The 18311-nt window shown below is 40.2% G+C and overlaps 1 protein-coding gene across 5 annotated transcripts in view; it reads right to left on the reverse strand.

The window, feature by feature from the left end:
• The window catches only part of LOC144534126 (adhesion G protein-coupled receptor L3), a 215150-nt gene that overhangs the window by 128251 nt on the left and 68588 nt on the right, over positions 1-18311 (reverse strand). For all 5 annotated transcript variants that reach the window (XM_078275865.1, XM_078275862.1, XM_078275863.1 and 2 more), the window contains exon 4: positions 3782-3995. In XM_078275865.1, the coding sequence (XP_078131991.1) occupies positions 3782-3995 (214 nt within the window). The remainder of the gene's footprint in view (positions 1-3781; positions 3996-18311) is intronic.

An 18311-nucleotide genomic window follows, 5' to 3' on the forward strand; every position in this document is an offset into this window, starting at 1 on the left:
ATTCTACAACACATCCTTTAAGACATTAGCCCAGTAATCAAACAACTCATGGAAACAACAATTATTGTGGAAATCAGGTTACTGCGAACCATGTAAATGCTTTAATCGCACTAATACATTGTTTGGGTTGTTTCCAGTGATTGGGTTATAGTGTGCATGTACACATACTGCATGAGCATTAGAGGGGGAGAAAGGAGACAGGAAAGAACGAGACGGGGGAGGAAACTCAAGCTAAAATATTAATGAAAGAGTGCGCTTGCATCTTTGCTGATGTCTACTCATTTGAGATTATAAAGTAGACAAGCTACTGAAGAAATAAGTGTCTGTGGTAATACATTTACGATTTACAAAATCTTGTGCTTACAGGCTACAAATCGGATCAAAGCACATTAATTGTAATTTAAAAAGACACATGGCCATTGCTGAAATCATACAGTATGCATCTAAAGTCAAATATTTGTGCCCTGGCTTCAAACTCAGCCTGATCACAAGTCTTTGAAGACTTTCTCTGTTCAAATTGCTTGTTTCTGTTTCGCTCTCGTTTTCTTTTTAACCCTAATGAGCTCAGCCACGGGTGCCTAGCAACGGCTCTGACAGCTCTACAATGAAATTGTCGGGGGTGGCGTTCGCTTGTTGTGCTAACCTCCGCATGCTAATGTGTAGCTGTGTCGCTACAGCCACAAATATCATTGAATCCTCTCACCCCCATCCCTGCTTTGGCACCCATTCTCAATTCATACCACCCACACCTTTTATCCACTTTGCAACTTCCTCTCCCAAGACAAAGTGCTCTGGCTCGGAATTGGGTTGTATTTACCTTTTAGCCTCATTGAAACGCCCTGGTAGCAACAAGATGATAAAAAGACTTGCTTTTCCCTGGTACTTTATGTTAGTTTTGTATTGTTGACAGTAGCAGGACCCGTTGATTCATCCCTGCAGGGATTTTTAGTCTGAGTGGGTGGCTGGAGAACAAGGGAGCCACAGGGTACGTCAATTATCTGACAACATGTTTCAAACTACCACTTTTTACTATCAGCTGCTTTTCACACAGCGGCTTATCTGAACTATATGGTACCAAACTAAAAAGCCAAGAGCAATTGTTAGAAAAAGCCCAAAAGTCCATTAGTATTCTCAAAAGGGTCCGTCCAATGTGAAACTAAAGCTTTGGAAATAAAAAGAGGTAGACAAACATTAACACAGAGTAGCAATTTAGATAAAGTCCATCCCTTCTAAGTGCTGCAATTAGTCAACAAATAGCTAAGATGGACCATACATATGTTCACTCCAAACCGGTCTCGAGCTCTATAGTTTCTCTTGAATCCAGACCACTTGGTTAAAACCCTGAAACTTGTGTATATATTACCTTAATGTTAGCAATCCATTATACTGCAGGGTTAGACTACACTGTGTCCGACCTGACAAATAGGTCTCCAGGTCCTGGTTTGTGCACAACCGGGTCATAAATCTGAAAACAAGACTCACATGTGGCAGCAAAGCTCATCGAGCTCATCTTTTTATTTTGCCAAATAACATGTATTCATTAGCCTGGTTGACACTAGACCCTTGTCAGTTGTAAGTGAGAGTGGGTCTGGGCAAGCTTCATTCACAGCTCATTTCCAAAGGGGCGTCACCAACGGACGCTGCTCAAATACCTATGGGCGCAATTAGACTAGCCTCGTGAGACCGTCCTCATCTCGCGAGCTCCAGTTTTCCACTCGCAGATCAGTCTGGCATCTTGAGACAGAGAAAATGTGGAGCCGCTCGCCAACGACCGACCAATCAGCGTTGGTTTTGAGGCGGGTTTAGGTGTGACGCAACGAGAAGCGACTGTTCAGTCTGAACAACGTGGCGGCTTCCACGGATGAGATGAGCTTAGCTATCGCGCAAGTTTTATCCGAATTAGAAAGTATTCCTTCATTGAAAGAAGAGCAAAAAACGGCACTGGAGGCTTTTCTCGGAGGAAAAGATGTTTTTGCACTTCTCCCGACTGGTTTCGGCAAGAGTTTGATATATCGTTGATCTGATTGGTTGATTTGGCCCGTCTATCACCAACATATGTGGTGATAGACAGATGGTTTATCCAATCAGCTAACCAGTATTTTTGCCAAAAAGTTTTCCAACGGAAAGTTCCCAGATATGCCGAGCAAATCCATCTGGCGGAGTCAGGTTACAACCAATCAGACCAACGATCCGTGTGACGTAGCAGGTACAGCGGCATCAACGGGTTACTGCGCTTCAGTGGCCGTCATGTTGAATGTAAACGAAAAGCTGCTTGCCATCGCTGCGCTATCGTCATCGTGTAAAGCCCACCTCAACGGTTGTGATTGGTGCCTCGATTTGGAAAAAATGGAAATGGGCTTGAATGGGCTCTTGGCCAGACTGACTTGCAGAGCAAATCTCAAATTTGCCGGAAGTTCGTCAGGGTTTTCCCAGGCTATGTATTCATATCATTTCAAATGAACATTGATTTGCGTCAGAGCAAATGTATGACTGTATAGATTAGCCGCCAGGTAGGTATGGTTTACTGGGATTCTTGAGCCAATTAATCCATAACAGGGATATGTTGCTAAACCACACCCCCCTCACCAGAGGGGGGGGGGGGTTTCTATTAATTTTTCAAAACCACTTGTGACTTTACTGTATATACATGGCCCCATGTTTTCAGGTTTTTGCTAATCTCAAGGGCTAGTCCTCATGTTTATTGCACAAGTTGTTTCATGAACGAAACATGTCTCGAGGAGAGCCGCATTCAATTCCATTTTAGTCAACCTCAGGAGTGAATTGCAGAATCATTAACTGAAGATTAAGCCAATTATGTTTTAAAGATATTACAAGACTGTACGTGTGGCTTTGTGTGTACATATTCACACATATATGAAATGACGCAAATATTTATGTTCCATCATTCTGAATGGGGACTATGAACGGCTTCTTTTTATTGCCATTTGTTGTCATTATCTATAGAGCTTTAAAATGACTTAATATTTAATTAAGTTTAATTTAATTGTAACCCTAAATGTAAAACGTTGACAGTATAAAAGAAAATATATTGTAAATCATGCCATGTCAAACCCTAGATATACTGTATATCAAAGTCAAACAGAAATTTGTATTCTCCTTATCACTTGTGATAGGAAATAAATAATTATTATGTACTGTCCAGATTCCAGCAAATATCAAATAGAGATGAAACGACTTTGCTTCTTCCCTAAAGAACTTTGGAGTTGTCTTTAGTTTAACAAGATTGATAAATGATTTGTTTACTTCCTAAATCCTGTTATCTTCAGAGAAAATCGCAAAAACCAGTAGTCTGGAGAACCGGGCCAAACATACTCTCATACGTCTCATTAAAACGATAAAAAAAAAACTGGACTCGGGTCTAGACAGAAGAACAACTGTAAACGAAACATTAAATCCATGCGGAATCATCTCAAAATTTAAGAACTTTTCATAATTAATAATAGTTATTTTTATGGCCTTAATTTTAAAAAGGAAAAACAAATGTAAAACCTTTAAAGACTAAGAGGCCGTGGATATCCTGATTAAACAATTTTTGGATGTATTTATGGAAACAAGAAGATGTGCCATCAACTTCCGTGATAGGCTACTTACATAGTGGGCATGCCATAGCTCTAGCCAATGGACGATCAGCTTTTCTTCAAAAAGCACACAGTGTTGGTTACGTACAACTTAAGCCCTCTGTCCCTGAATTCAACATAGGCCAGGTTAAGACCATTTACCAAAATTCATACAAATCTGTCAAAAAAGAATTGTGTCTTACCTTTGTGACATGATCTTGTATGCATCTGGCAGGTAACACCGCGTGTTCTCCATCTGTGCTGGGTCTGCGTCACAGATCTTGTCATCGGTGCGGCCGTAGTTGGCGCTCTCAATCATGATGACGTCTGTGCCTGGGCAGCGCAGCTCGATGGGATAGCTCTCACACGACAGCTCCCTCCTCACCACCGCCATGGGGATGGGTGCTCGACTGAAGGCTGCAGAGGGGTAAAAAAGAAACGGAATGTAAGTATGAGTTATTCAGATTCCTTCCTTTTCCACTTTTGTTATATGATTTTTGCACCTAAGAGTGAAAACAACTTCATCCTGGAGTTAGGGTTGGCTGAGACCAGAATAAAAACAAATATATGTATATTCCTACAGGAAAATACAATAACAGAGGGAAGGATCAGCAATCAAAAGGTCTGACACTGAGACATATTAGACGAGGTTGTCCACCCCGGTCTAGAGAGTGTGGGCGGACAGGACACTGGTTGTTTGGAGTAGGAGGATGAGCAATACCACAGGGGCCCTTGAGAGGCCAGGAGTTGTGGAATGAGAGAATTGAATTGAAGTGAGATCGACACAGACCAAACATAAGGATATAGACACGGTGTTTGCATTTGGCTGTGAGAAAATAAACATTCATTACATGGGCATTCAACTGAGAAATTAGAGACAGACAGAAACACAGAGACAAAGAAACCAGAGCAGAGCGTGTCTCATGTTGATTGTCTCAATTTCCCTCCATACTAGAATGTATAAATCATAAAGGGCTGCTTCATTCTTTGTCTTTTAAGGTGATACAATGCACTCCATTTAAGCACACAGTGGCAGGAGGCAGAAGGTCAAAAGGTGCTTGTTGCCTCAAGCCAAAGCTGATTTGGCAAAAATCTGCAATTTACTGCAGAGCTAAACTTCTCCTTGACACATGCACACGCACACGCACACACACACACACACGCACACACACACACACATCTGTGGAGGCTCACACTCGCGCACCAGCAAACATGTGCACAACAGACTGGAGGAGTTCTGTGTTTACAGCGAGAATAAAAAATGAGCGAGAAATGTAAACATTGGCCTGAGTGACTGTAGGAGCACTGTGACAGTTATAGATTTTTTTTTATAAACATCCTTTCAGACAAGTGCCTGAGCTGCAAGAGCCACTGCTAGATGACGTGCAGCACAGACATTCATCAGTAGGGCTGGGTACCGAATTCAATACTTTTTAGGTATCGACCGAATTGCCTCTAAAGTATCGAGTATCGAAAAATGCCATGTCATGTCATTCAATAGCAAATTTCAATACCTAAGGAGTAAATCTCATCAGCGTCAGTGAGCTAATAAGCATGCAGCATGCTTCTACGAAGATCTTAAATGTGATTGGCTGTCTAACATTACACGTCGCAGAGGCATGCAGGAAAAAAACTGTACGTTACACACAGAGGCTCACGTAGTAGGAGCTGAAAAATAAATAAAAAGATTTGTGCCTTAATGTGTAATGTTGTAATTTATTTTTGTTTTCATAAAATTGGTATCAAAAAAAGTATCATTTAGGAACCAGTATCCAAGTCACGGTACTGGTATCATCATCGAATATTTTTGAAGGATACTATTCATCAGGAAGGACAACCGGATAAAAAGGCACAGAGTGTTTCCACGTGTGAAAATAGTCAATATCACCTGAAAGCAATATCATGATGAATTGTCACATTTACAGTGGTAACAATAAATGAAACAATGTCTTTATGTCGTCTTCAAGTCTCTCTCCCTCTCTCTCAATTCAGTGTGACATAATATTTTCAACTTTACCTCCACTTACTATCTTTTTTCTGGGCTTTCAACCACACCGCAATGGAATGACCATTTGTTATCCAAAACACAACAACTACTGTAGTAAGTGGACCTTGAGTTGAAATGATTTAGTCGCACATATTACAAATAGATTTTAAAAGAAAATTGATGGCGTCAATCATTGCGTTCCATCTGATGGTTCTAGGGTATGACATGCCCTGTCTGTGTGTTGTCATTCAGGTGATAAAAACCGCTCGTTTCCTCTGGAAGCTGTAATAACGGCCATTTTCCGACAGAGGTTACATTTAAGTTTTTTCAGCATCGTTTTGACTCATATGGCATTTAAATATTATCCAAGTTAGATTGGGCAGTCATGGTTAATTACGAATCGTAGGTTCAACATTATCGACATGACTTACTCTATTTGGAATAAAACCACATAGAGAATATTTCCTCAACTCACCCCTCTAAAAAACATTTTAACATGCCACAGCTCGTGGTTTTGGTTTTTCAGCCCGCAACTTTACTGTTTTAGGTTATACATTCTCTGCCATTTCCACTTCTTCAAATGTCATCCAGGTACCACTTCTAATCTTTCCCTAAAAATAAACCAAACTCATGAGAGAAAACACACAAAGACACACGGTGAGGTCAAACAACAAAAGAAGGCCCTCATTATCGTGTCACTTCATTTTGTCTCAGAAATCATTCAGACCCCAGCACAGCCAAAAAGCGCACTTGCAATGAAAAACACCACGAATTGGAATAATTGTATTCATTCTGGTGATGAAAGCCATCAATTATCTTCCTCTTAATGGAAAGATTTATTCCACCCCCTGAGAAGTATTGGCAGGATCACACCAAACTTCTTTGAAACTGTCAAACGCAGAGAAAAAGGATAACATAGGTTGACTTAGGCAGGTGCATTTAGATGAATGACAAAAGAGTAATTGACTCTGAATGACAAAAAGACCAATTTTGCTTTGTTTATCTTCATTCTATTGTGTGTGGTTTCTTTCTTTTGAGAGCTGCCACACAAAAAGCCATGTAAATTAATTTCTATTATGCAACCTTTTACTCTGAATCTTGACTAATTTGATCTCTACGATTTCTCTCTATCAATAACTCTAAGCCTTGTAACCCGGTAAGGCAATTCATTCCAGCGTCCCAAAAAAGAAGCATTAAAAAAACAGAGAGTAGCGAGCATGACGCCGTTAACATGGGCACCAGCAATCCCCTAATGCAGGCAAGTAAATGCATGCCAGTGGTGTCTCGGATTACCCACCTAGTCAACAACTGTAGTGTAATTACATTTGTGCCTGGAGGCGGTGATTGATAGGGCTCATATTCTTCGGGTGCCAGAGCCAGCATCCTGCCCCACTCGCACGTATCACGCTCTACCTGTACACATCATTGACAGAGCTATCCAAAATCGAAAAGGTCTTATAGAAAGTCCATCCTCTTATCTTAGGTCTATGTTCTTTTCACTTTATCTTTCTTCCCCTCCTTTCCAGCTTATACTTTAGGAGAGCATTCATATGCAGAGTGTATCTCTTTTTTTCTCCACTGCAGATTCTCCCTGGATAATTCCATTGACAAGTGCACTGCGGAATATGGAGGGAAAAAAAGTAGTTTGGGGAAAGCAAACTGTAAGGGTCACGCTGGATACTTCCATTACTTTCACACCACAGAGCAGTGTATTTATTCAAGATGCTCCCAAATGACATAACTCACAAATGAATATTTCAAAATATCAATTACTCACCAAAAAGGGCAACAGAAAGGTCAGAGAGAAAAATGGTCATTTGGATAATGTCGCGCCCCCGCAAACCATTTAAAAATCTCTCCGAGGGGGAAACGCTTTGGAGTTTTGGTAGTGGGTTTGTTAACAGTGATGGTAAGTAAGAAGGGAGAAATGTTGCTCTTAAAAAGCGGAGCTTATTTTGGGTCACTGACACATTACTTTCTCCAAAACCACCGGGCATTGAAGTGCAGACGTAGCAGAGTAACAATGACTTCTAAAAGTCATCATTAGTACCAAAACAGGGGCCTTAGGGGGTATTTTCATTTTATCTCCCAAGACCTTGTGTCAGGGAAAAGGAGTTAAGGTCAATCACCACACATTATTACAGTGAGCCCATCTAAATGAGTCTCAACCACTCAGACAAACAGATGAGGGAGTACATGGTAACAGTAACATGGTTTCAGATCACATTTAGGCTTAAGCTGAAGTGCGTAATCTCCGACACAGTGGGTAATTTCCCAATAAATAATAATACTCCCTACAATTAGGCAGCCGGAAAGTCTGGCAAAGTGCCGAATATGTTCCCAGTAGGAAGGACATCTTTTTTTTTTTTTTTGGCTATTAATATGTGAGGGTGTAATATTTGATACTTGTATTAGAGGCTCAGTGTCTGCAGCAGACAATACAAACTAAAACTGTATGTGTGTGCGGAGGGGGGTTGCATTCAAATGAACTCTGACTTCATTGAATTAATGTAAGATAGATGGAAGAGAGAGAAAAAGACGGCGAGGGAGCTGATTCAACTGATCAAATGTCTCTTTTTCTACTGAGAAACGCTGGATGGGCCCGGCCCCCAGAGCTAGTGATTAATTAGCATATGAATCTGGATACTGTTATTTGATTAGAGCAATGGCAGGCTGTCACACCCACTTCCTAGTTTGCAACAAATGACATTTTCTGGGGGGTGAAAATAAAGTAATTTGCAAGACTACTTTGAATTGCAATGCAGTAAAAAAGTATAGCATTTTCAATAATGCATGAGGGATGATTTATCTTAAAGTGAGAAACAGTTCGGGCAAATTGTTCTTCCAAGTAAATTACGTTTACATATGGCCTAAGGCAAGCAAAATCTCAAAGGCTTTTTTACACAGAATGCAGAATTATATAGGAACTGAACTGTCAAAGAACTCTGACGATGGAGCACTAAAGAGAACGGTATCAATAAAACGTTTGTGCTTCATAAGAAAAATGTGAGGCTCAGAATCGGTGCAATCACTTATGGCCAAGGTGGTCAAACAACTTCTGGAAAAAGTTTTACGGCTTTAGAAATTAAATGTTTTGAAATGTGCAGCTGAACGACAGACAGTACCTCTGTAATGATGAATTTATGAGCTGACCGCGGGAACGATCGTGACAAACTTCTCAAATCGACTTGATGCCTTTCGACACATTGACCAATGATGCTGCTAAGCACAATTAGCATTACTCATTATGACAGGATCCAGATATCCATTCAACACGCCAAATAAACGAGCCATTTGTTTTGCTTCCACTTGCGTTCACTGACACACATTTTAACATTAATTGGCAACACACCACACACTTGCAAATTCCAGCAGAGGGGAAAGACTGATGGTGTGTTTTTGCAGGGCGGCAATGGGTAAATGTGAGTTTCAAACCGTCAGTCAAACTGCCCATGATGCCTGAAGGGAAATTAGTTCCTCAGTGTTAATAAATTAGCTCAGAGGGAGGATCAGATACATAGCAGTCATAATAAGCTACTGCACCACACTGGCTCAACCTCCTCACATGTCCAATATTTGATTTTTTTTTTTTTAATGAGAAGCTACATGCAACCATCTACCTGAAGAAACTGAAAAGACAGGAGTTGCAACGCAGTGTATTCTAACAATGTATTGACACTGTGGGAGTTAATCAATTGGTTGCTAGATGGAGGGAAATCCGCAGAGCACAGCAACTTCCTCCCCCCGTTGATATACTTCCACTAGACAGTAATCTCATGTTTGCGTACACACAAGTAACAAATACAGTACAAGTACCTTGCCATCACTCCATAAAGTCTTGATTCACATACTCAGAACACAGGGGTGAAGTGTCTTTCCATCCAGCAAGCACTTTCATTTAATTAATCACTACTTCAATTCATTAAGTGCATAGCCGCGGCAAGAAAAAAAAAAAAAAAAGAGGAAATGGGAGGCAAGTCTCCCATCAAGGTCTTATGTTCAAAATCACTTTGGTGTGCAAATTACAACATTAGTTTCTTAGGTTAAATCCACTTCATCTTAGGAGAAATCAGTAATTCCCTTCAGTGTTGTTCAAGTAGGTTTGTATTTTTTGGATTAGCTGAATTAGCAGAATATTAGTTGCTTTTAAGTGCTAATTCTGAGCAAATGTTGGTTGTTTCCCAATTTTCCTTCCCTAAATGTAAAAAGAGCTGAGATGTGTGTCCTGCTTTCTATCAGCAAAGTCACGTTTTGTCAGATGGTCCAAGCCGGAGGAGAGACTGTGGAGCTGGCAGCAGCTCCTGACAGCGAGGTGGGCTTTGTTCAGCTCCCGTCATGTCTGACATCGTTTTGCCATTTCCTCTCTTTTTATTGCCTTCTCCCTCCTTCCTGTAACCCACCCACATGGGCCTGGATCACTCTAGGGAACATCTCAGCCAAGACTAATGCACCTTTGCCCCCACCTACTGTATGGAGCCTCCTAGGCTCAAATGAACACAATCACTGTCACACATACACACGCACACACACACACACACACACACACACACACAACTCCCAGAGCAGGCATGACTCAACATGCCCCTATAGTAACACATGCCCTGATAGTAATTGAGGTCAAAGAAAAGAAACAACAGGCTGATTTTCGTCTTGTGTGAGGGGAAAGAGGTCTTTTCCTCACTCTTCCTTTACCACATATCATGAGATGGAATTGCCTAACAGCACACTGGAGGCATGAGCTTGGCTAAGTTTAGCATTGTGAACTGAGGACTGTAGTACAACCTCGCTTATCTAAACCTCTCAGGAAACTGAGGTTGTTCAGCGCTCAGACAAGTAAAAGAACAGGGGCCAACATGCACACTTCTAAAACATCCTGAGGGAGCTATTTTTGTTTCGGCAAATTGGTGGTACTTCTTTCAGATTTGACAGCTCGATATTTCCATGCAGGAGAATTTTTCCAAAGGTACTATTCTTATACACCTCCTTACACCACTCTTCAACTGAAGGATCACCATTAGAAATCCAAAAATGTAAGATGGTTGATATTCTTTCTTCAATACAATATTCCAGTTAGTGTTACATTATTGTTGTTTTTTTTGCACTGTCCACTTCAGAAACTAATAAAGGGTGGTATCTCAAAATCATATTTGACTAAGGTGCCCATTTTCTTTTTAAATTTGCTAATTTTCTAAATCCTTCAAATTTTCAAAACACATATGCATGCCTAGCAATGTAGTGGAGGAAGTATTTAGATACTTTAAATAGGAAAAGTAGCATTACCGTAGTACAAATATGCTTTATTTCAGATTTTACCTAGGTATAAATACCAAAGTATTTCCAGCAAAATGTAAATGTTATGCTATATGATTAATGATATGTGTATATATGTGTATATAATGATCAACGTGTAAGCAGCATTTTAATGTTGTAGCTTGTTGAAGTGAAGCAAATTTAAGCCATAACTATCTATTTTAATCTATAACAGGGTGTCACATTGTTTTTAACATTTAAGTTGATGATATGCTTTTTTAATGCAAATATTGACCTTCAATGTCACTACTAACTACAGTTGTTAAATAAAGTGTATATTTTGCATCTAAAATGTAGTTGAGCAGAAGTAGAAAGTTGCCTCAAGTACCTCAAACTTGTGCCTACGAACCGTACGGGAATAAATGTACTTGTGTTTAGTAATCTGCATTAACTTCAATACTTACTCTGATCAGCATAATATGACGGTTTTGTAAAACTGCTAAAAGTAATATTTGACTAGTTTGCTTGTAACCATGCTCAACAAAAACTCTATTAAAAGACTTGTATGTCAAGTTGCAGGCAGTGTGTAAAACTGCTGGGAATTTAAAGTGAGTTCTGCTTTTGCTTATTTTTTTCAATAAGAATTTGTTTTTTTGGGACTACTTTTTAAAAATACTATCTACTTCACAGCACATGCACGTCTGATAAAGTCTACCTCTATATCTCTTTCTTCACTTGAAGCACCATTTATGTGAACACTTGACTGCACTTCATTTATTTCCATAGCAACCCACAATATTGTACAAGCTCTATGAGCTCCTTTCACACAACATACAGCACAAACCGATGAGAGAACACCTACAAGATGCTTTCTCTTGTAATGAATAGGAAACCAGGCAATATTGCTGTCTAAATAGATCCCAGGGGCTCCACTCATTATAGTTGTACTACTAGTGCAATAGTGAGTGCAAATAGAGCTGAACTCCGGCGCTAAGTTAACATACTGGCCACCAGTTTAACATGTTTGCAACCAAACTGATAATAACTTTCTGCCTTGGCACAATATGTGTGTGTGTGTCTGTTGATCATGGTGATAGTAAAAAAAAAAAAAGTATTTTTCAACTTGGAACAAGCACACAGGGGGAGGGGAAGATAGTAACATCATTTACATAAAAACAGCATATTGGTTGTTGATAAAATCTTGAATGGAATTTCCCTTTCCGTTTGTTGTGAAGGCTGTATGAAAAATTTGGCATCATTTGGAATTCAAGGTTGTGGGAAGTAAAGAAGAACATTTTTCAATTTCTCATTATTTGAAGACAAAAACAGTAACATTGAAGCTCTATGTCGCAGCGTCCTTGTATGAACTTGTTTGCATGATTCTATTTTATCAAAAGTATCCTTGCACAAGGACCGAACTCTATGAATTACATTGCTGGGATTTGTTTTCTGCGGCAGAGCACGCTTAGAAATTAACCTAAGCCAATTCTCTTCCCCATACTCCTGCAAGTGGAATTTTTACTGCAGTGTAATATCCGAGGGGCAAAAAGCATGAATTAATACCAATTAAAGCTCAGTGCTGTAATGTTTACTCACATAATGAGAAACAAGAATTTTTTTAAATGACAACATTAAAATGTGATTTCATGAATATGTATCTGTTATGTTTTTAGGTTAACAAAGACATTACTTCATATTTCTCCGATTATTTGTGCCAGTGGAGCCACATTCATAATACCAAGCACTGGCTTAAAACATAATTTTCACACATACAATGACTACACATGTAGCACTAGACTCTTGAGTGCATACAGATATTTTCACACACAGTAGATGGTAATAGTTTAAGCTGTACACACACACACACACACACACAGAATCCCTGAAAGGTATAATTCAAAGATATTTGAATGAGTGTAGATAACACTGAGATGAAGTGGGGAAACAGTTGGGGGTTGGGTGCGGGGGTTTGTCCTATATACTGTAAGAACCAAAAGGGTGGTGCAATCTGATGTGCTGGGTGGCATCAGCAGGTGTGTGTGTGTGTGTGTGTGTGTGTGTGTGTGTGTGTGTGTGTGTGTGTGTGTGTGTGTGTGTGTGTGTGTGTGTGTGTGTGTGTGTGTGTGTGTGTGTGTGTGTGTGTGTGTGTGTGTGTGACACTGTTGCAAAGGTGGATATGTGAATAAAGGAAAAGTCACAGGGGCAAAGTGAGATAAAAGGTTGTCAGGAGAAGAAAACAAGTGAAAAACTACCTGCAACCTTACGGTTGTATGCCTCCGCCAACCAGTTTCAATCAATGTCTGTCAAGACTCCTTTAATATTTGTAGTGAAGACTTAAAAGCAATTTATTTAAACATATTAAGTGTATTTGTTTGGCAAAATGTGGATGCTTTACAAACCCCAACCCGGCAGCGCTGAAGATCTACACAATCACCAATTTCAAGATTAGTGTCGCTAATTCTGACCAAATGTCTCCCCTTCTGTTCCTGAGTATTGACAGAAAAGCTTTTTTGCAGAACATTATGATGTCACAGGGAAGTTGACCTTGACGTTTTGGATATAAAAAGTCATCACTTCATCATTTTACTTTGGTGGACATTTGTGTGAAATGTCATAATTAGCATATTCATTTTTAAAGTGCTCATATTATGCTCATTTTCAGGTTTATAGTTTTATGTGGTTTAATTTTCAGAAAACACCATATTTTTGTTGTACTGCACATTGCTGCAGCTCCTCTTTTTACCCTGTGTGTTGAGCTCTCTGTTTTAGCTACAGAGTGAGGCATCTCACTTCTGTTCCATCTTTGTTGGGAGTCGCACATGCACAGTAAGTACTGCTAGCTTTTCAGTTGCAGATGAGGGAGTGCCATGCTAGCAGCTAGGTGAGCATTCCTGAGTCCTGAGATATGTACACGAAAATGGGACGGACTACCCGAAAACCATAATGCCTCCTGCCATAGCTGTCGCCAGCGCGGAGGCATAAAAGGTGCTAGAGGCAAAAACTAATGCTGGATATGGAGGTAAATGTGGAAAAAGAGCTTTCTCAACCACCCACAGAGTGAGAAGTAATCTCATTCCACATGTATGCAATCAAGGCAGTGCTGCTGAAATTAGCCCGGGTGGCTACGCTACATCTGAGACACACATCTAAGATGATCTACTTTGGTCGTCTTTTCTTCTGTATGTTCTGTAACATGACAGGTATCAGACAATGGGTTAGAGTGTGAAAATAATTAGCGCTGAATATGTATGAAGCATGTACGTGGTGCTCACACATCAAATCATCTGGCCACAACTCTAAACATGTGGCATATTGGAATCCAACAACAAGCATAAAAAGCAGGAAATAGGAGGGAATGCCAGATTTAAGGCCAAACATGCCACACATGGTTTCACACAAGCAGGTGTAGAGCTGTAATGCATGATTACTTGAGACAGCCTTGCACATTAAGAAACAACTGCTTTATTTGGCAAACCTGTTACCGAGAAGCTTCGGCGGCTGCATATCTTAGTTTAAGACTGCTGCACATGGTTGCAAGTTCTTCTTAAAAACGTCAGAGTCAAATCACCTTCATCTACTAGGTTGTTCAAAAGTTTACTCAAAGATACAGCAACAGAAAAAGTTAAATTGCTTGTTTTCTTACCCGCTAGTCAGAACATTGTAGCCTACATAGAGTTCCATGGACATAAAGCCATAATTATTTTACTTCCGTCCAGGTTCAACTATTTGAATCAAGTGGCAACGGAGCCTCAAGTGTCTTAATCAAAGAGTATAGAGGTACTAAGAGGCGAAACTCAATAGAACGTTGTGTTGCGTTCAGTCCAAGATGGCGGAGCTGCACTCTTTAGAACGTTCCATTGCAAGCTGCAGCTCGGTCATGGGTGCATTAAGTTCTAAAGAGTGCAGCTCCGCCATCTTGGACTGAACGCAACACAACGTTCTGTTGAGTTTCGCCTCTTGGTACTTCTATACTCTTTGTCTTAATCCTACATTCTATCTAATATACAGCAGGGGGCGACTTCACTCCAAAAAGAAGTTAGATTCAATAGAAGTCTATGGGGAAATTACCCTACTTCTGCCTTGATTTATTACATCAATAAACATTCTCAACAAGTTTATGGCCTCAATCGCTAGTTTGATGTCTCCTTCAATACAGCATGATGTTCATTTAGTAAATTATGGTCCCATTTATTTTAAAATAGACATATCCATGTGTACATTAAAATAGCCATGAACTAGTTTTTGGGTGTTGTCCATGTTTTCATCTTCATCTTAACTGGAACACTTTGGTCGACTAGAAATGTCTTGTTCAGCATTCTGCCAACCAAGTTAGCTAGCTAGCACTAGCATTAGGTGGTAACTTAAAAGAAAGTCTGCAGATTTTCAACCAGCTGCTGAAGAACGGCACCAGTACCTCGAGATCTGCGTTTAACCGCAAGTACAACTCTGCTGGATGACTTGTGTCAGAAGGGTTGAAAATCAGCGACTTTGAGCGTTAAGCTTAGCTTAGGGCGTCATTCTCCGCAGCTCTGCCCTTTTGTTCAAATGTGTGTCACAAGGGGTCGCATTGCTTCATTTTGAAGGGTCATGTCGTAAAAATGTTGGGAACCACTACTTTAGGTTATGTAAACAGGAAGTGCAATGGTGCCATGGAGGTCAGCAAGTTAGCTGCAGACATGTTGGCTAATCAGTCATGAAAAAGTCATTTTGCATTCGCAACAATGAAAATACAAACCATTGATAATTATGAGGCAATATCTGAAGCTATAAGGAGCACCTCTTAACTTTAACATGCTTTTTAAAGTTGTGTATAATGCACTCCATTTTAATAATTTATAACATGAAAATGTGTGTCAAATGGGCCCTATGGGTTAAATCCATACCTCCTAGTTAAAGGGTGGCCCCTGTGATCCTCGCCATGACCCCAGTACAAAATACCCACCATTGTATTATGCACAGGGCTAACATGCAGCTGAGAAACATCTGCAGTGGGCCTATAAAAATGACAAGCCATTTTGTTTGATGCCGTTGCTTGCTGTGGAATGGCATCGCTCACTCTGCCTCTCCAGTTTCAACCCTTTCTCAGTTCATCTTGTAGCAGAGAAAGAAGAGCATTATCACAGTGAAAAAGGATCTCCTTCTAACCCTGTCCTCCTCCTCCTGCCACCAAATGAGAGGCAGAGATCACGGAGGCAGCATGTGTGTGCGTGCTTGCATGCCTTTAAATGTGTGTGGAGAGTGGGAGGCAAGAGGGAGTGGGGAATGTGCACCTGCAATTTTTCCCATTTGACACAATTGGTCTTTTGTAGGGTCTTATGCACAGGGGGATGTCTGTAAAAGTTATGGCTCCTGCCCTTAACCCCCACCCCCCCCCCCCAAAAAAAAAATCTTCACATCTTCACTACGGTACTCTCCACCTCCGCTTGGAAAAGCCTATGGCTAGAATGAGGGGGGGACCTAGACAGTTTGGCTGAACAGAATCAACACATATACAGATATCTTACTTTAAGCTGTCAGATGTAAACAAAGATTGTAACAAGCTGCAGATCATAGATCATAGAGCATATAAGAGAAGAACACCAAAGGATCGATGTTCCGCAACGGAAATAAATGTATTGGGGTCATATTGAACATTTAATTTAATTAATAGCTTCTGTATTATTTTGTACACACGATGTTGATTGAGCATTGTAGATTGGTTTCATAAGGAACACTAGAAAGCCAATATCTGGAATAAGACATGAGCGTTACATTCAAATTAAAGAACACTTACAAAACAGAACCAAATATAAAAAATTTAATTTAGTGTTTAAATGTTTTGCCAAGATTTATAGATAATGTGTGGTGACTAAGATATAATAACCTATATCTCATACAATAACAGGACATTTCTGTTATTAAAACAATCTTTTGAAATATATGGTTCTGTGCGTTAAGATTTGCCACTTGATAATCTTGGTTGTTGCTGTGATCTAGTGATGCAGAACACTTCAATCAATCAATCAAACAAACATCTATCAGGTCAGTCTCTGCACTACCTTAAGCAGTTCAGGACCTTAAAGGAAAATTCCAGTTTATTTTAACTTGGATCTTATTTTAGTTGTTTTTATTTTCTATTAGTAATAATTTTCTAAATTCAAAGAATTCAGTGCTGAAAATCAAGAAACATGGCAACATTGTGAAACAGAAGTCCAATGGCTTAACAACACCGAGAGGTCAGAGGATCATACAGACTTTAAACAAACTGCCAGGTGAGCCAATCTTATTTGGAAGAGAAAAATGTTTAAAATTATGACCCAAACTGTCAGTTGTAAACATCCATCACCGTTTAGAGACTTCTTGGTTCAACTTTGACCTTCTGTGCACAGTTTTTCCACCGCATATGTTTTCTTGCCCGGTGTGTTGCCGTAATCTCAGAAATTACTCTGGTGAATACAATGTCATCATAACCGATGACTGATGGCAGAAACTACCAAAATATGACCCAAGTTGTAATAAAACAGAATTATCCTTTAAGCAGAGGGTCAAGGGAGTATGGTTTAGGGAGTATGTTTGGTTAGGATATCAGTGATCCATGGCCTAAACTGTTGACTCCTCCCACGTCTGACAGCTGCAGCGTGAGACAGAGGCCAAGCAGTGACCCCCACAGTTTTGATACAGTACATCTGCATAGGAAGATTTGTGTTCCAATGTGGGAAGGCCTGAGAATGAAGACAAAGGGAGGGAGTGTGTGCATGTCTGTGTGTGCTGTGAATGCAGTACATAAAATACATAAACTACGGTGCATTTTCCATCCCGTGTAAAGCACTAGAACTGTAAACTACTTGACCCTGGCATCCTTCCAAACAAGGAGGCCACGCTGAGGAACTACCATTACTCCCGCGCTATCCATTCCCCTCTCTCCTTCCTTTTATTTTAATGAGAGCACAATTAATAAGGAAATGGAACAGCTTCCCAAAGGAGGCTGGCTCCTCCACAATGGAAGCCTTCTTTTGTCAATGGCTGTATTGAATTCCCCTACAAGGCCACTGGGCCATATTGAAGGCCATCTCCAGTATCGCCCCACCTCCCCCACCACCGGCTCTCTATTGCTTGCTCCTTCTCTCACTTATCCTCAAAGTCTCATGGGCTAATCTGTGCCACAGTATCATTTGATCCCTAACCACTCCTTTGCTCCAAATGCAGACTTTACAATACTTCATATTGATTCGCTGAGACAAAATCACCAGTTACTGTGCATGCTTGGTTAATTCAATGTCAAAGCTAAGGGAAGAAAGTGCACGGTCACACACCATCTTGCCCATAATTGGTTTATGCTGCGTCTGTGGTGAATTTTTGTTTCAGGCAAAAGGTATTAGATCTTCAGTATTCTTTGTTTGTGTATGCATAGATTAAAATTCACCCTGATAGCTCAAGAGCTGCATGAGAAAAAGAAAGAGATCAAAAGGAACAATAACTAATTAATCCTTTTACTTTTCAATGATTGCCTTTGTTGA

Source organism: Sander vitreus, chromosome 19 (assembly GCF_031162955.1).
Source record: "Sander vitreus isolate 19-12246 chromosome 19, sanVit1, whole genome shotgun sequence".
Taxonomy (NCBI): Eukaryota; Metazoa; Chordata; class Actinopteri; order Perciformes; family Percidae; genus Sander; species Sander vitreus.